At 41.0% G+C, this 19,453-nt stretch overlaps 1 protein-coding gene across 4 annotated transcripts in view; it reads left to right on the top strand.

Annotated features, from left to right (window-relative positions):
• Positions 1–2,264: 2,264 nt before the first annotated feature.
• The window catches only part of INO80 (DNA helicase INO80-like protein), a 19,198-nt gene continuing 2,009 nt past the window's right edge, over positions 2,265–19,453 (top strand). For all 4 annotated transcript variants that reach the window (XR_013584268.1, XR_013584267.1, XM_078588858.1 and 1 more), the window contains exons 1-20: positions 2,265–2,566; positions 3,619–3,703; positions 3,844–4,685; positions 4,965–5,165; positions 5,316–5,426; positions 8,958–9,370; positions 9,999–10,107; positions 10,179–10,259; positions 10,869–11,041; positions 11,124–11,249; positions 11,824–11,985; positions 12,080–12,137; positions 12,242–12,472; positions 12,559–12,705; positions 13,218–13,775; positions 13,846–14,103; positions 14,203–14,310; positions 18,433–18,527; positions 18,660–18,816; positions 19,054–19,251. Coding sequence is in view for 2 of the 4 variants with exons in the window: in XM_078588858.1 (XP_078444984.1) it covers positions 2,507–2,566; positions 3,619–3,703; positions 3,844–4,685; positions 4,965–5,165; positions 5,316–5,426; positions 8,958–9,370; positions 9,999–10,107; positions 10,179–10,259; positions 10,869–11,041; positions 11,124–11,249; positions 11,824–11,985; positions 12,080–12,137; positions 12,242–12,472; positions 12,559–12,705; positions 13,218–13,775; positions 13,846–14,103; positions 14,203–14,310; positions 18,433–18,527; positions 18,660–18,816; positions 19,054–19,251 (4,173 nt within the window). In the remaining 2 variants the exon portion in view is untranslated. The remainder of the gene's footprint in view (positions 2,567–3,618; positions 3,704–3,843; positions 4,686–4,964; positions 5,166–5,315; positions 5,427–8,957; positions 9,371–9,998; positions 10,108–10,178; positions 10,260–10,868; positions 11,042–11,123; positions 11,250–11,823; positions 11,986–12,079; positions 12,138–12,241; positions 12,473–12,558; positions 12,706–13,217; positions 13,776–13,845; positions 14,104–14,202; positions 14,311–18,432; positions 18,528–18,659; positions 18,817–19,053; positions 19,252–19,453) is intronic.

Below are 19,453 nucleotides of genomic sequence, written 5' to 3'. Positions count from 1 at the left end.
TTGCTCCTCAGTTAAAGAATGTCTTTCAGTATATTTTTTGAATATACTCCATCACACTCGGGTTAGTTTAGGTGAGAGATTATCTATTGAAAACTACAAATTGAGTGATTTCTTAGGTACGGTCGAGCCCCCCCATTACGTGTGAGCGTCCATGGAATTATTTCGTTCAACGCCGTAGTCGCTATTATCGCTCCGACGAGGGTCAGAAGGTCACCGTCACTATCACCGGTCGCCCATCCTGGAGCTTAGAGCTCGGCGAATCAGAGTCGGGGCCTGCACGTACATCCGCCTAGGTCATGTCTTCACGTAATTACATATCCCCTTAGGGATTTATCCTTCGGACAAAGTCACTGACGGCGTCTGACATCATCACGGTATCTGAGCATCGTCTCGATACCTGACATGACATCGTCACCGATGACATCTGACATCAGGCATCTTAGGTTACTCCTATGCTATTTGGGGGTATCCAGCCCAAGGTGATAATAAACCCTAACCAATCTTATGCGAAGGCCTCCAAGAAAAATATTTGAAAATAAGGCATAACAAGGATTCCAGTAAGTAAACTATTGGTAAAGCTTTGTCATCCTAGATCCCCAAAGTCTTCTATAGAATGCCGATGCTTGATCCTCTTTAACTTAGACCCTAAATCCTCCTCTTATCCAGCTCCCAAATTACGACCCACTTAAAGTCTGTCGATTTAGCTAATCCAAACACCGATAGACATGAATATAATTTAATCTACGATGACATTCAATAATAAAGGATCGCTAAATATATTTAAGGAAAATACTTGCCGGTTCAATATACTAAATAAATCAATAATAATTGAGTATAGCATGATGGTTCAATATAGATTTATTTTCTCTTTCTGTCTTGATTCTTCTCTTTTTGTCATATATATCTCCTCTTCTATGTTGATCCAGATTTAATCCTTCTCAGGATCAAATTCATCACTAGCAATTTCCTTTTAATACTCGAAAGGATGACCAGTAGGGCAATATTGATGATGGTGCAAATTTTAAGTCACAAGATTGTCCTCTTTGTAACTGTTTAATCCTGCATCAAAGGGTACAATTCAAGATTCTAGGTCACAATATTGTCCTCATTGTAACTTATTTATATCTGCATGAAAAATATGATTCCAAATCCTATGGATCTAGGATGATAGTAGCCAACAAACTCAGGGTTGAAAACTTTATCTCAAATAGCCTGTAAATTCCTCAAAAAGGGGATGTCTTGATGCTTTCTCTTAGTGAAAATTTTCACCTCAAAAAGAGGGAGAATATATAGTTCAAAATTAGGGCTAAATCTGTCCTCGTCTTCAAGAGCGAAAAGGGAAACTCCGTAATTTTTAATCAATAAAAAAGTGAAATATATTTGATTTGCCCTTCACTTCATAAGCCATAAAATCACTGCATTTCCTCCATGAATTTAACCATAACTATTCAAATATGAAATAAAGTTGTGACAGTTCACCCAATCTTTGACCAGTCCCTAGTCCTAGAAATCCAATGCTACTCACAAGTCAGTGCAATTTAGCACAAGTCCACATATAGATGTGTATACTTGTGCATATACTGCATGGACGCGGACGGGACAAGATTTTCGTCCCGCGACGGAAAAATCGTCCCGTCCAAGGGTATGGACGAAATTTGGGATGAGAATTTGTCACACGGACCACCAGATGGGACAATTTTCATCCCGTGGGATGAAAAAATCATCCGTCCAAAGGTCTCGGACGATATACGGACAAATCTGGACGAAAAATTACTGGATTCACATCCGACTATTGAGATGTAGCCACGTGGCCTACTAAGACAATTTGCATCAAAGTCCCCATATTTTTACGGGCGTACAAACTGACGGCGCTAAAAAATAATTGTACATATGTCCCTTCGCATTCGCTCTCCTCCGTATTTCCCTAAAAAACTTAGGAAGATCTATATAATTATATTAAAAATATAAAACGGGTTTTTTTAGTCCAGGATGAGGGACGGGACGGTTTTTTCCCCGGACAGGACGAAAATTCGTCCCAGGAGGACTGGACGGGACGGTTTTCGTACCGTCAGACGGAAATTTCGTCCCGTCCTTCGAGCCCTGTACTGAATCCAGACGTCGGAGGGACGAAAACCGTCCCGTTCCGTCCATCGTCCACGTCCGCGACTATCCGGAGTATACTTTTGTGTATTTTTTTTAACCTCCAGTGTAAGAACTTCCCTCTCTCTCTCTCTCTCTCTCTCTCTCTCTCTCTCTCTCTCTCTAACCCCTTCTTTTTTTTCTCTCTCATCTCTCCCCTCTTCTTCTTCTTCTTCCCTGCCCTCGTCTTCCTTCACAGCCATGCCTTTGTTTACCAGTCTTCATCCCCCGACTCGCCTCGCAAGCGTCGTCTTCCTCCTCGTGCCGTCCCCGCTCTCGCCTGGATTTCGCTGCGCTCTTCCAGAAATCGAGCTCCGGCGCTGTTCTCGATCGATGTTTTGGGGCCCCGAGCACGTCATAGGCGCGCATGGACCGTCGGCGTAACCCTAGAAACGGATATTCTAACTCCAATCTCTTCAATCTCGAGGTGTGTTACGCGGGTCTCTGCGCCGGCTGGCCAGGAACTTCCTTGTGCTTTCGATTTAGTTTGCGATTGGGATTGTGCGACATTGCTTCTGTGGGCTTTGCTTGGTTCTGTTTCGACGGTGTTTTGTGGTAAAGTGCGGGTTTTTACGTCCTGTTATCTTAATTGTATGGTATGGGGTTTTTGTTTCCATTGCGTTTCCTGTTTCGAAGGTTCAGTCCGTAGTAGCGTTGATCCTTGAGTTATTTCATTTGTGAAAAAATTGAGTTCTTGGCACCTCTAATATTTATTCCGTGGTTTGAATGTAGCCAATGGTAAAATTATGTCTCTCTCAACCTGAAGACTTTGATTTTCCTGCAATGATTTTTATGATTCTTAAACCTGTAGACTTTGATTTTGATTTTTTCGCGTCCGGTCTTGTTAGTCCTGACTTCTGGGTCTTTTTATTTCCATCTCTCTTCCTGTTCTGAGATTCAGTCTGTAGCTTTTATCCTGAAGTTCTTTCTATTCATGATCATTTGGAGTTTTTGGTGTTTCTAGATCTTGCTTCAGTCGTTCGAATGTCGCCGTTGGTAAACTTCTGTCAGTCTCAACCTGAAGACTTTGGTTTTCATGCAGTGATTTTTATGATTTTTTAAATCTGTAATTTTTGATTATGGATTTTTCACGTCCGGTTTTGTTATTCCTAAGGTTTGGGTCTTTTACTTCCTCTTTTTCCTGTTCTGAAATTCAGTCTGTAGCTTCGATCCTGGAGTTCTTTATATTCATGATCATTTGGAGTTTGAATGTAGCCCTTTTGTCTCTCTCAAACTAAAGACTTTTATTTTCCCTGCTATGATCTTCTACCCCTTTTAAACGTTTCTAAACGTTTTAACACATCTTGATTTTTTTCGCGTCCAATTTTGTTAGTCCTAATGTTTGGCGTTTTATTTCCTTTTCTTTTTCTTCAGAATCCTTGATTTAGCCTCATATCACGGATTCTTTATTTTAATCACGCTCGAATTATTACGATCAACTGGATCAATTGCCACCTCTAAATCTTTGTTTGAATGTAGCCGTTGGTAAATTTTCGTCTGCCCCAACCTGAAGACTTTGATATTCATGGAAAAAGTAGCCCAGACGATAGCAGAGACAGTCAAGGTATTACGGTTTTAAAATGGCGCACTTGTAAAAAAAATATTTCTGGCCGGCTTGTTTCTTTTTGGTTGGTGGATTTTACTATAATCTTCTTCAGAATTTCTTAAACTTGATCAGGGAGCATTTTTTTTATTGAAATTCAGATCAGGGAGCAATGCCAGAACGTGGAAATGGAGTCTTGATGAGGAGGAGAAGGCACTCTGGTGAGCTTGATTCTGGCTTGAAACCTTCCATCCAGACAGAACCAAGCAGTAGTGAAGAGGAAGAAGATGGCTACGAAACTCAAATTTCTGAAGAACAGTACCGTTCAATGCTCGGAGAACATGCTCAGAGGTACAAGAGATCAAAGTACAAATCTTCCCCTTATGGAGCTTCATCAACCCATTCTGTACCACCAGTTTCAAAGAACATTCTTGGCTCAAAGTTTCAAAGACGTGAGAACTATCCTGTGGCCTCTTTTAAGGAGGGATTTTCGCATAACATGGAAAGGTCACCTGAATATTACGGCGGTGATGTAGGATCAGAGTATGGCAGGGGAAGCAAGGTTTTTTCCTCGTTGGATTCAACATATTTAGACATTGGAGAGGGGATCACGTATAGGATACCCCCCACTTATGATAAGCTTGTGACTTCTCTCAAGTTACCCAGCCTTTCAGATATTTGGATAGAGGAGTATTACCTGAGGGGTTCTCTTGATATGCATTCCATTTCGAAAATGATGGCTGCCGGTAGGAAGTTTGGCTCTTGGAATCGAGGCGGAATGGGTGAACCTATACCCATGTATGAGTCTCTTCAGGCAAGGTTGAAGGCATTGTCTTCTTGTAATTCTCTCCCAAAGTTTAGTCTCGAAGTGTGTGATGCTGGACTGGATCCCTTTGGTGTTCCGGAAGGTGCTGCTGGCCGTATGAGGCGGTTGATTATGAATGATTCTGGTACCCTGCAGGTCTTTTTCGTTAAAGTCTTGGAAAAAGGGGAATCGTATGAGGTATGTTTCTGTATATTTGTTTATCATTTTGTGGTTTTTCTTTTAATTAATGGTTTTCAACTTTTGAGAGTATGTTCAGTAGAAAAGAATTTTGGGGCTCAAACACTCTTCTTTTCGTTCCATTTTATGTGCTTTATATCCTTGAAAAAAACTAAATGTGCCTTAAAGAGGAAGCTAGATGGTAACATAATTTTTTTATCAGACACCTTACTAAACACTAATTAAACATTCTCACCCTGCCGTTTGATAACTGCGTAAGCTCTTGTTGGTCACATACAGATTATTGAACGCAGCCTTCCTAAAAAGCAAATCGTGAAGAAGGATCCCTCGGTGGTTGAGAGGGAAGAGATGGAAAAGATTGGAAGAGTATGGATCAACATTGCTAGACGGGATATCCCCAAACATCACCGTACGTTTAACAACTTGCATAGGAGACAGATGGCAGATGCAAAACGATGCTCCGAGAATTGTCAAAGAGAGGTATGCCAGAGATATTTTATCACCTGGAATGGCTCCCTAATTTTTCTGAAATCTGTTTTATTTTTCAATACTTTGATTTTTTTTCTTTCAAAACTTGTTGATATTTTATTTCCATATTTTTGATCTTTTCCGATGATGTGTGATGATCAGGTTAAAGTTAAAGTGGCAAGGTCTTTTAAGTTGATGAGAGGTGCCTCTGTTCGTACAAGGAAGCTTGCCAGGGATATGCTTGCATACTGGAAAAAAGCAGATAAAGAGCAAGTGAGTATTCTCTTTAGCATCCATCTCTTTACATGTATTTCAAATCAAAATGTTCACCCATATCAAGTTTCTGTTCTGTTAGTTCTCCCCGTGAATAGTTATACGCAACATCAAGTGCATTATACATGCTCCTGTTTTAAAACCTTAATTCAATTTGGAATCTCCAAACTTTTTTATGTTCTTACTATTGGGCAGAAGTTGTTCGTCCCTCCCTTTAAATATAACCTATGTTCTTGTCACTTTCTGATCTCCTTTCGAAATCTATTTATAAAAATGTTTTATTCATGTTCACCATCAATGTGGAGTCACTGGTATATCATGTGGACTACACAATGCAGATACTGAACAATTTACGGCCTCTTTTTTCTGAAAGAAAGAGGGAAGATCACTCAAAAGCAGTGATCAACCCGAAATTAATGATATACATGAACATACAGTACACAACCAACATGGTCCTCTCTCCGATCCTCCCTCCTTCCAAACCAATAAGTAATGAGGCTCTCCACATCATGTAAGACTGTTCGTCGAGGCAGCCCTTCCCCTAAACATCACCTCGTTGCGGGGCAACCATATTGCCCATAGTACCACGAGGATCATTTCCCATCCCATACATCCCGTGCCCATACTCCCCTGATGGAGCCCCAGCTTGCCCTGTCAGAAGACACGTCCACCCCTGTGAGCTTCTGTGGCCTCCAAATTGCCTGGGCAAACAGACATTCGAAGAATAGATGCAAACAATTTTTCTCTTCTTGAGTGCACATGGGACACTCAGAAGATGTGTCCAGGAGCATACACTTTCTGAGGGCTCTGTTCATAACTTGTTCCTCGCCAGTAGCAACCAAAAAATCCATACTTTAACCGAGACCTTTTGTTTCCAAAGTGAGCGGCAGATAAGATTCGTTGAATCTGCTTCTGTATCATTTTCGCAAAGCTTCCTATGCATCCCGAACAGGAAAAGCTGTGCCTTTCCACTCCCAGCCATCCCATGTCCCATTCGAAGGCTGCAAGTTTGCCAAGGCCTGCTGCATGCTTAGCCATTCGTCCACCCTCTAATCAGAAAGAACCCCCTCCAAAATTGGGTTCTATGTGTCATCCCAAAAATTTCTGACCGATGCTTGGGGATTCCTTGCCAGATGGAATATGTGCGGGAACTCCTCCCGTAGCTTACAGCAATTTACGGCTTCTTTAATTGAATTTTTATTAATAGATTTCCAAGAAAGAGCAAACTGACCAAAGGTAATCTGTAAAATTAAAGTAGTTCTCCAGAAAGTTTGTTACAGTCATAGCCTGCCATTGTTATTTCTTGGAAGAGTAACCTGTGGTTATTTGCCGGTGATTAATATCTTTGGAAGGGACAAAAGCTATCAATTTTATGCAGACTGTAAACCACTGCTCTCACAGATTTTCCCAGGTAGCAAAAGATTGGCTAGGGTCTAAGATTCGTACCTTTTAACTGATAAAGGAATAAGGGACACATGAAAGATGACTGTGTCAAACACTCCCCCTCAAGCTTGATATGGATGTCATCAGTGCTGAGCTTTCATATCAATCTGGCAAAGGTCGAAGCCTGAAGGCCCTTCGTGATGGTGTGCCAATGCTTCAGTGGCCAATCTGGGTGTCATCGCTAACCCCATCGAATGGAGATATGTCTTATATTGAGAACCCAATCATCCATTGGAGACATTGCTCGAAATGGGATGTGCTGGTTTGTGCGTGCTGCCCCTGGTGCCTCTGCGCAGTGCAATCGTCTAGTGAGATGCCTCCTCTGAGATGCCACAGTCTTGAGTGATCATCTGTCGAGGTTCCATGATGACCTCTTCAGTGGGAGCCTCAGGGAGCTAGGCTATTGTAACTTCTTAGCCAGGCAATTTACTTGCTGGTTCTGGATGACTAACGACGAGAAGTCGAGGAGCAGGGACAGAAGACAGGGCTAATATCTCATATTAAGAGGGCCGTGGTTTTGATGTGAGCTCTCAGGCTTCATCAAATATAACACTGGCAAAGACATAGAACTGCCTGTACTTGGGCCCTAACACTTATACCCACTTCTTAATGGGTGATTAACCCACAAAGCTGCATTTGATAACAACGGGGTGGTCAAGAGTCCCTATCAGAGGAGGTTTCATGGGCATAGGAAGTGCAGCCAAATGGTCTGGGAAGAAGATCAGTCTTCTCCTTCACTTGTGGAATAAATGCTTCTAGTTTGCTGAAGAACCTCAGGAGGTTCAAAGTTTGAGATGGGAGACAATTGATGAGATGAACGTTGCTCAAAATGGCCTCGCTCCAGTATGTTTTAGGAACATGCATCTGCAGCAGTCTGAACGCAGGCCGTGACAACAAATTTTTTGCAGCAGTCTGAGTGCAGGAGGACTCATGCCTCCGAAGTCGTTGAATACCTCTGAGTGGCAGCAGTCTGATTGAGAACCAATCCTGTGAGAATATCCAATCCTTTATGTTTAAAATATCCAGTGCATGCAACAGGAGTATACCGCAGCCAGCAGTGATAAGCTTCCTGTTACCATTGCAGTTGGTATAACTGATGAACTTGGTGTTGTAGGGGGGTCATATGTTCCGTTGTCCCCATATCAACAAGGCAATATAAGGTAAGATGTCAGAGACAGATGTATTGAGTATAGTGCTAGACTTGCAAACAAGGGAGGTGGAGGTTATGGAGTTTAGTTGGAGCACAATCTCTCCCATGGTTTTTCCGGGTTAGTTTCCTATTTTGATACGGTGGCTTCTCTGGAACCAGTCATACTCTTCCACTGTAAAAATCATTGGTTTGAGCCACATCAGCTCTCGTCGAGTTCTCTTTCTTGTGTTCACCTTATGGCGGCAGGTACCCATGGATCTCGAAAAAGTTCTCCCTGGTGTGTTAACTGTGCTGGCAATGAGTGCAGAACAGGTCAACCTTGGAGTTCCCCTGACGTCCATCCTTCTCTCTGTGGGTCTTATTTTTTCTCTCGGTTCAGTCTGGTCCTGAACTAGGCTGGAGACTTTCTTGGAAACAAGAGTGTAGAGTCTCCCTTGTCAGCAAAGATTTGTTCTTGGTGTCTGGTTTCCGTCTCTGCCAAGTCCTCAATGGCTTTGTCCAACTCAGGCACTTTCTCCCTGTGAAGAAGCTGATTCATCACATCTGCATAATCTGGGTGCAGAAATAGCACGAGGAAACAGTGCCTCAGGGTATGCATCTGTTCTTCATTGTTAGAATTCTTCACAGGCCAATAGTGATCAACTATTACTTTACCATTATTGAGTTAATGAATGGAAATGAAAGGATGGTGGGCACATTCAGTTACACGTTCCTTGAATAAAACCTATAAATAAAGACGGAGGAGGGGAGCTGGGGATCGATGATTCCTGGACTTCCTGGCTGCGGTTGAACTTGTCAAGTTTTATTGCCTGTTGTCATGTCCTCCATTCTTTCATCCTTTCATATGTTTTTTAATCCTCATCATTGTCTGGCCGATTAAGATGTCGATGTGTATTATTTTGCCAAATTTTATATGTGCCATTTATACTTTATTGCAGGCAGAGTTAAGAAAGAAAGAGGAAAAAGAAGCTCAAGAGGCAATGCGACGTAATGAAGAACTCCGTGAAGCAAAAAGACAGCAACAGAGACTCAATTTTCTTTTGTCTCAAACTGAATTATACAGCCACTTCATGCAGAACAAGCAAACGCCTCAGGTTCCCGGTTCTCTTGAAGATTCCAGAGAACTGCAATTAACCTCTGAAGATTCTGAAATAATGGAAGATGATGATCTGGAAGCAGCTGAGTTGAAAAGAGAGGCACTTCGTGCAGCGCAAAAAGCATTCTCGAAACAAAGGGAAATTACAGATGCATTTGATGGTGAATGCCTCAGGCTGCGTCAGAATGCCGAATCTGAAGGCCTTGGAAATGATGTCTCAATTGATGGATCAGGGAAAATGGACCTACTGCATCCGTAAGTTGAACTTTCCCTGAAAAAATGAGAATTTTTATTATGAGATGATGCAGTCCTGATGTTTTTAGCGTTCATTGGGCCAACTAGCACTGAGATGATAAATGGTTATGTATAGTTGTTTTCGTATCGTTTGGGTTCCGTTTAAAATGTTAATCTCATGACATGTTGCTCTTAGCCTGCCTCATTCCTCCTATGATCTTTTGTGTTCAGTTAGGTATTTGCTCTCACTGTAGCCTTACCCAGGTTAAGAATACCTTGGTTGGTCAGCCTTCTAATCATGCAAGCGGTAGAAATTTTATCCATACCTTACTAGAGATTATCCCTCACTTCATATCACAGCTTAATATTTGTTGGGGTTCAAAAAAATTGTTTTGGCTCTTTTTTATTGAAAAAATGATTTAAGTTGGTCATCCGACAAAGGGTTAACCACCCAAAGGTACAAGTGAAGAGAGCTAAAGCTCTCCTCTTACATGGTCAGCCCTTCCCTTATCTGTTTATAACTCAAGGGAACCATGATGCTTTGAGGCCCTCAAACCTGTTGTGGTTCTAGTTGTTGATAGCGCCTGCGTCAAAATTCTTGCTCCTGACGGCTGCCATATTACAATCGATGAATGCTGATTTTTTTCAGGTCGACAATGCCTATGATATCATCAGTAGATACACCAAAAATGTTCAAAGGTACGCTGAAGGAGTACCAGTTAAAGGGTTTGCAGTGGCTAGTGAACTGTTATGAGCAGGTGTGGCACACATTACTTCTTCATCTGTTTGTTGTGAAACCAGTCCGTTTTCTCAGAACTCTTTCTTTCAGGGTTTGAATGGAATCTTGGCTGACGAAATGGGCCTTGGAAAGACGATCCAGGCAATGGCTTTTCTGGCTTATTTGGCTGAGGTAGATTAGAAACTGATAGGGTTCTTTTTAACCTGTTAATGGATCTTTTGGATCGAAAAAATATGCTATTTACTGCATGTGACATTGACTGAATATCTTTCGGATGTAAAGTGCAGAATTTGCTTGAAATAGCATCTAACGTAATATATTTAGCTCAGAATGGATAAACGCAAGATATCTTATTCTTTTATTTACACAAAACTGAACTGTGGAGAAACACTTGAGTAAATATCATTAGTCCCGTCATTAAATTATGGGTCATGTGACTTACAAAAAAATTCTTGTCCCATGTTATACAATTACCGGCCATTTCAGTTCTCCCGTTCCATCTATTGTTCATCTGACTTATGTTGAGATGCTACTGATACAAGGAAATTCCTTCTAGTATTTCTTCCAAATCAAAATTCTGGGTCATGAGGATATCAGTAAATTACTCCTGTATTTAAGTTATGTACTACTGATATTTTTTCCAGCTCCTTATGATCACCTCTACCCTAATTCATAACATTGATGTCTGTCGTAAAAAAAAAAGGCTAAAATTGATCTAGTTTTCCTTGGTATTAAGACCTGATCTGACTATTTGTTGACCGTGCACTTGCTTCTGTACAGGAGAAAGGCTTATGGGGACCGTTTCTGGTCGTTGCTCCTTCATCTGTGTTAAATAACTGGAATGATGAAATAATGCGCTTTTGTCCTGACCTGAAGACACTACCTTATTGGGGTGGGCTTCAAGAGAGAACAATATTGAGAAAAAAAATACATCCAAAGCGTTTGTATAGAAGGTAAATTCTATTGCATTTGATTAACAAGCTTCTTCAATTTTATTTGTGGCTGTCTCTTTTTAAATGGATTTGAGGGTTTCAGAGATTCCGGGTTTCACATCCTCATAACGAGCTACCAGTTAATTGTATCCGACGAGAAGTACCTCAAGCGTGTGAAATGGCAATATATGGTACTTGATGAAGCCCAGGCAATAAAAAGCTCAATGAGGTTTGACCTTTGTCCCTGGGCCCTCTAGCCATTTGTTTAAATGTGGAACTTTCGAGATGAATACATTAGAAAATCTTCTTATAAAGTTCAATATGTTATCTTATCCTATATTATATGTACCGCTAATATTTATACAGCTGCAGTGAAGATCTAGTCTTATCCTTTTTGAAAGAGTTCTAACTGTAATGTGCTATGTTACTCATGCAACTATCGGAGTGTGCATTCTCCGAAGTTACTTCTTTGGATCTTGATAAGAGAAGATTGGTCAGCTTCTCCCTTGATGTTCCGTGCCTTAACATCTGCAAACCACCTGTGGTAGCTAAGGTTTCAAATAAGCCAAAAAGCCTCGTTCTGTTTTGTTCGAGCTGATTTAAAACACAGTCACATTGGCCGCTTATAAAGGTGAACCACTTACAAGACTTGGACAAAACACCAACAGGATATATTGGCCGCTTGGGGCAAAAAAATATATCTGCTGATCAAACGAGTTGTTTCTGTTTTCTTTTTCGTAATCCTGTAAATGAACCGTTGTCGCTCTGAGGTTTTATGTGGCTGTACTCCTGTTTATCTGCAGCATTCGATGGAGGACTCTTCTTAGCTTTAACTGTCGAAATCGTTTGCTTCTGACTGGAACACCCATACAAAATAACATGGCAGAGCTCTGGGCATTGCTGCATTTCATTATGCCCACTTTGTTCGACAGTCATGATCAGTTCAATGAGTGGTTTTCCAAAGGGTACGTCCTAAAGAAGCTCTGGTTCGTTGTTTTTATAAAATAATTTGGCTTCTTACTTTGTTCTCTTCCTTTATTTCCTGATTTTTTACTTCAGTATCGAGAGTCATGCAGAAAGAGGAGGCACGCTAAATGAGCATCAGCTCAACAGGCTGGTGAGTTTTATTCTATCGTAATCACGCTGATTGTGGATCTTTCAGTTGTGCCATCTATTCATTCAAATTGATAAATATGAATTACGGCTGATGGTTTTCTGCAGCATACTGTTTTAAAGCCATTTATGTTGCGAAGGGTGAAGAAGGATGTTATCTCAGAAATGACGGGGAAAACGGAAGTAATTGTCCACTGTAAATTGAGTTCTCGCCAGCAGGCCTTCTACCAAGCTATTAAAAACAAGATATCACTAGCAGAACTCTTTGATGGTCGTCGTGGCACAATTAATGAGAAAAAAATTCTCAACCTGATGAACATTGTCATTCAATTGAGAAAGGTACAATATTGCAATTTCTGGTTTAACGATTTCTATATTTCTGATTTTCTTGTGTTTGAAACTTTATCAATTTATTTACTTTTCAGGTCTGCAATCATCCTGAATTGTTTGAGCGTAACGAGGGTAGCACATCTTTTTATTTTGGGGAAATACCCAATTCTCTCCTGCCACCTCCATTCGGGGACTTGGAAGACATTTATTATGCTGGAGCCTGGAATCCCATCACCTATAAGGCAAGCTATCTGCATTTAAAATTTTTGTTCCATATATATCAGATCCTATAAAGCGAAACGAGGTAGTGTTTAACGAGAGGCCGGCTTCAGTAGAGAATGCCGCTCATGATGTGGAGGCGCTGAAGTCGTTTTGTGGTGGAGGGAGAGGATAGCCTATTTTGAGTTTGATTGTACATTGTTTGTACACAATCTTTATCGCTAATGATAGCAAGTAGGCCACCGGTCCCGGGTGGCCTTCTTTATTGTTCAAAAAAAAAAAATATATCAGATCCTATAAAGCGTACAACAAGTGAAATATCATCCCTTGAGTAGAAAAATATTGTATTCTGGCTCTCGGAAGAAAATGATCTGCCACTGGAGATGGAGAAAATAAAAAATTTCTCTCAAATCTGGCTGAAAGGCCTGTTATATATACGGTGAATACATAAGAGTAAAACTTTAAACAAATGGAAATAGGAGATGGAGAAAAATAAGATATATATCCAATAACAGCTATTTTGTCTGTTTTTCAGGTCCCGAAAATTGTTTATGAAGGAGTCATGAGATGCCCTGGGATTCCATTTGCAAGTCAATGTGCTGCTGCTCAAAATAGATCTATTGAGAGGCTTTTTAACATTTTTTCAGAGTATAATGTTTCTCAGTCAGCAGTTCCCCAATGCTCTGAAATAGATATGTACTCAAAGAGCGGCACTTTTGGTTTCAGCCGCCTCATTGATCTTTCACCATCAGAGATTTCATTCATTGCAAAGGCCTCGGTTCTAGAGCTGTTACTATTCTCTCTCTCTAGGCTGAGTAGAAGAGGTATAGCTGAAACATTGACCATGGGTGAGGGATTGTTGAACGACATAGCAGAATTTTCAGCCATTCCAGAAGAGAAGGTTCAAGTTGTTTTGAGAATGTTGTTGCTCCCGGCAAAGTCTGAATTGAGTTCACTAAGGCAGAGGCTTGCCACTGGCCCAGACTCGGCCCCTTATGAGGCATTAGTGAACTCTCATCTAGAGAGATTCATGTCCAATGCACGGCTTCTTCATTTCACCCATGCCTTCATCCCTAGCGCTAGAGCCCCACCTGTGAGTTTTTTAAGCCATACTCTTTAGAAGTCATGCTTAGAGTTTAATTTGAGTCTGATTCATTTTGCAGATTCCTGCTCTGTGTTCTGATAGGAACTTTGCCTACCGAACAACTGAAGAGATGCATAATCCTTGGATTAAAAGATTACTTGTTGGGTTTTCTCGAACGTCTGAATTTAACGGACCACGACTACCAAACCCTCCACACAACTTGATTGAGGAGATAGACTCGACAGTCCCAATTTCCCAGCCAATTCTCCAAGTCACTTACGACATTTTTGGTTCTTCTCCGCCAATGCAAAGCTTTGATCCAGCAAAAATGCTCACGGTATGACAATTAGCTGTCTTTTCATGCAAATCTCTGATTGAATAGCTGAGCACTCTTTCATGGAAGAACTGATTTTTCTAACCTGGTGACCTGTTGTAGGACTCTGGGAAGCTTCAAACGTTGGACGCATTGTTGAAACGTCTTCGCGCTGAAAATCATCGTGTGCTTTTGTTTGCACAGATGACAAAGATGCTTAATATTCTGGAGGTATGTTTGGTCTTCCGTCAAAATTATTGGTGGCTGTTGCTTAATATTGCTGCTTTTCTAAAGCTAATGTTCATCAACCTTGCCATGGCCTTGAGCAGCCTGAATCTAAGTTACTTTTTGTTTAACTTGAGGGTTAAAAGTAATTCATTTGAATATTAGTTTGATGCAGTGTAGCCCATAAATGAAGACTCAAGATAAACTTATATCTGGTTATGGTATCTTTCTGTAGGACAAATGCGTGGTGGTATCTTCAGATATCTGTCCAGAAGATCTGTTATTAGCTTTCTGAGATAGCCTATACTTTCTTTTTGATCCTTTGTCCCATGTTGAACATTTCTGAATTTGCTATCATGCTTTTGTAAAGGCTTCCCGTGTAGACGTAGGAAAATACTTGAATGGTTCTGTTGTGAAAATTTTATTGAGTTTGAGCTTTCTTCCCTGCAAAGATAGAGTCGTTGTGCGTGCGACTCAGCACCCAGTCTCTTCCTGCAAACAAGGTTTTGTAGTTTTGAGGCGAATTTCTTTGAAGTATATGTTGTTCACATGGTAACTTCATGAATATGTTCCTAGGTTCTGCAAGACAAGATGGTAGTTGGTCAGAAATCTGCAATTTTCTCACGTTCTTCTTGGACCCATGAAATCTGATATTTTCATAATCCTTAGGCTTCATTTGGGTGCCATTCCCTGAGCTTTTGGTGGAGAAGATTCTGAACATCATTTATCCTGATATTCATTCATAGATTCCAATAAAAGAATTACGTTAAGATGTAAAGTGAAATTACTTGTTGTGAAACGAGTCACATTGTTATGTGGTCATTCCTTTCCTACTCTGTTGTCTGTCATACATAAGTAAAGTTTCTAAGGATCTTTTGTTCATAGATCTTAAATGTCCATGGCTAGACTCCTGTATGTGTCAGCAGAAACCCTATTTCCTTTGTCTCTATTTATTTATCTTTCTCTCTCTCATGGCATTATATAAATATGTTTTTCTTCAAATTTTTTTTGTAAATGTCAATCCCTACATAAGAGGTCACTTATCTGCCAGCGTACGTGACTCCTTAAGTCACACAGGTTGGTCGACCCCTCTGCTTTTAAATGAGTGAAATCCTACGAATCAAATAAGGATATCTATTTTTGTTCTTCCCTCCTGACCTGGCAGCTAGGTCAACAGTCAATGAGAGACAAATCTTTATGACATGGTGTGAGAGCCTGACATGTCCTGGTTTTTTGACCAGTTTTCAACTGGGCATCAGGATGATGTTGTAACACAAGATTCAATGGACTCTCACATCCAAGCGCTGTCACTAGCGCTTCACGCCAGGGATACTTAGACACAACTTAATGAGGAAGGACCCTAGCACGGTCCACAAGATGGCCAATCTTCCTCGCAGCAACACCTTTTAGCTGTGGAGTGTTGATGCATGATGACTCGTGGATAAGGCCCTGCATCTGGAAATAAGTCATTAATGTGCTGCTGAAATAATCTTTTGCATTGTCTGATCTGAACTTCCTCTCTTGAACACCAAATTGTGTCTTCACCAGTGAAAGGAAATGCTTGATGACCTCAGTGACATCTGACTTATTCTTGAGGATATATACCCATGTCATCCTGGTGCAGCCATCTGCTTGTATATGATAAACCACCGTGCTCCATTTAAAGATGAGGCAGCACACGGTCCCCGTACGGTCCCTATTTAAAGATTTAATGGAGTCTTACTACTCCCACCTTTCCCTTTGAACGAAGAGCGTTTATGTTTGGCTTATTGGCAAGCATTACACACCAATTTAGACAAGTCCACATTGCTATTAAAGGCATGAAATACTTTCCCTTGTAGTTCAAATGAAGGATGACCCATACCAGAATGAAATAGTTTTGACTTGTTCTACAAAGGATGATTCACATTCAACAGTCCGTGTCGTTCTTCAATTGCTCCAATCCTTCTGTTCAACTTCAAATCATATACAAAACAACCAGTGGAGTCCAATGTGAGTCAAAGGCATGTGTCTTTTACCGACTTTTTAGGAGAAACTATTGAGCTTTCGATTTAGGTACATGGAGTACATGTTTAAGGAGACCAAGGTCTTAGATTTTTACTGTACCGATGCCTGTAACTGGGAGTATTTCTCCCCTTGCTGTCAGCACACATCCGCCCCCAGAGCAAATAGAGTAATCAACGAATTTAGATAAGAATGGAGTCATGTGATCCATTGTTCCAGAATAAACGATCCATTCTGACATTTTATGTACATGGGATATGTTGAAGGAAGCAATATACTCACCAATGCATGACATGGATGTGCTTGGTTTGTTGACTAAGTTCTTCAACTTGTCCAGCTCTTCCTTCAAGTGGACGAAATCAGTACGCAAGATTTGGGGTCCATCATCTGCACTTGTGGCTGATTCATTGCTGAATAACTCCTGTGCAATTATGTTCTGTGCTTGGCTTTGACTAGGTGGTTGAGCATGCACATCCCAGTATGTATCAATGTTATGCCCTTTTTGCTTACTGTGGGAACATACAACTGGTTCCGTCGCCTGCCACGTAGACTTGGACGTCTGCAGTTTTTGGTTGTGCATCTCACTTGAATGGGTCTTGGAGGCACTGCTCACCTCCACTGTCCCAGCATTTACCCCTGTATTTGGTTTACCATGTAAATGACTTTCCTCTTCAAGGATAGTCGGACGGCCTCCTCCAGACTTGGAACTTTATCGCGATCAAGTTTTGGCTCTGCAGGGAATTGTACTCAGCATTGAGTCCCATGAGGAACTTATAGAGGTGATCTTGCATACAATATTCCTGGCTCGTGTAGGTTGTGCCAAGGATAGGTTTGAAGTGGTCGATTTCACTCCATAGAGACGCAATCTCACTTGCGTATTGTTGAACAGTCTTATCACCCTGCTGAAGCCGTGCTGCGTTGGTAATCAACTCATAAATATGCCAGGAATTGTCTTCTTGAAGCAGCTTTTGTGTATTTGGTCCCAAACCTTTTTTGTGGTGTCTAAGAGAAGATACTTTGGGATTAAATCTCCTCTCAGTCTACCAAGGAGCCAGGCTTTGACTATAGCATCATTCGCCTTCCACTCATCATATTTCAGATCTGATGGCTTCACTCCCTTCGTTAGAGGATAGTTCAGCCTCCGTCCTTCAAGAATAAGCCCCACATTCTTACGCCAGTGTAGGATATTGAACTCAGTATCCTACACTGGAGTAAGTGATCCGATACCTCATCCATCTGTCCAAGGTGCACGTCTGTTTGCAGTTTTCTTCATGGTTGTTCCCCTATACCACCAGCCAGGAAACACAGGACACTTCCTTGTTGATTGACTACTATCTGGTTCAATAGATGCAACTCCAGATGCCACTTGTTGAGCAACAGCTCAACATGTTGTACGTCATACGGTAGGAAACACACACTGGTGCTGTCTCACTTCCACTTGTACTGCTATGGCCAAATGCTATCACAGGTATGGAGTTCTTCTCCCCTCCTTGTAGTTTAAGCTCCAGCTTGCTCTGATACCATGTCGCCCAAGAATAGCAAGGAACAAGAAAGAACCCTAAACGGGATAGTAATAACAGAATAAAACAACATATTTCATTTTGACAAAGACCCCTGGTTTAAATACCAGGTATCATTATTACATAGACAGGCTAATGGAAAAACCCATTAGCCTGGATCTGATAGAGTAAGTGACCTGATAACAAGTGGTACAACACCATTGGCTGACAGCCAGGACTGTCGCCTACCCAGACTCAGACATGTCGTTCTTGGTTAGGGTTACACAGAAAGAGACAGCTATTTTAATTCGGAGATGACCTATACAAATATAGGTTACAAGAGTAGTGGGCCAAGCCCAGTAACAGTCATTACCAGATCCCACGGAAAAAAACTGATGATCTTAAGGGCATTTTCACAAATACCTATTGATATGAGATTCACGGATACATTTGGATTAAGGGACTTAAAATAAAGGAATTAAAACGTAATTTGAAGGCTGTAAAACAATTTCTGACCCATGTCCTGTCCATAGCATCACATGATCATTACTGTTTGCTGATCTCTATTGTACATGGGTTTTTTTTATTCTAAATTACTTCTGATCCATCTTCTGTTTAACCTCAGGATTACATGAACTATAGGAAGTACAGATATCTTAGACTGGATGGATCTTCTACGATAATGGATCGCCGAGACATGGTCAGGGATTTTCAGCACCGGTAGGCAGTTTCCTCAACCTGTCGATACTTGTGGCTCATTTATTTTTCCTGCCACATTTTTTAATGTTTTCTTAGCTTGAATCTGTCCATTTCTAATACATTTTGAATCATAATTTTGGCGTCTCTTTTTAGGAGCGACATTTTTGTGTTCTTACTGAGCACCAGAGCCGGAGGGTTGGGTATAAACTTGACGGCAGCTGATACTGTGATCTTTTATGAGAGCGACTGGAATCCAACCCTAGATTTGCAGGCAATGGACAGGGCCCATAGACTGGGTCAGACAAAGGAGGTGAGCCAACTATCTATGTTACTTGTACTCACATCAGTTATGGATATATTTATTGTAATTTTGGTCAGAATGAGGATTAATGAAACTGAATTTCCGTTTAACTGATGTGCTCAGCTACCAGTGACCTATAATTCGCAAAATTTCCCAGTTCTTATTTGCTTGGAAATCATCTTTTCTGGGCATGTGTACAACATTTTTGTTTATTTTTGATTTTCTGATCTAATATTTTTAATCCAGGTCACTGTGTACCGATTGATATGCAAAGAGACAGTTGAAGAAAAGATCTTACAGAGAGCCAGCCAGAAGAGCACTGTACAACAACTCGTCATGACAGGCGGTCATGTCCAAGGGGAACTCATGGCCCCTGAGGATGTTGTGTCGCTTCTACTTGATGACGTCCAGTTGGAGCAGAAGTTGAAGGAGATATCTCTTCATGTTTGTGCTCATCTTTTTAGTAGAAAAAGGTTTTTTGTTGTATTACAGCAGGTTGCGGCATCCAGAACAATGATGGCGAGTCAACGAGGATGAGAATGAATCATCAGCATCTCATCATCATCGTTTCATCAGTTCTGTCATAATCTTGCCATTTGTCTCGTACCAAAACTTGACGACAACAATGATAAATCATTGGCATCAT

The sequence above is a fragment of the Wolffia australiana genome, chromosome 17 (assembly GCF_029677425.1).
Source record: "Wolffia australiana isolate 7733 chromosome 17, ASM2967742v1".
NCBI lineage: Eukaryota > Viridiplantae > Streptophyta > Magnoliopsida > Alismatales > Araceae > Wolffia > Wolffia australiana.
This window is presented reverse-complemented; position numbering and strand designations above follow the sequence as displayed.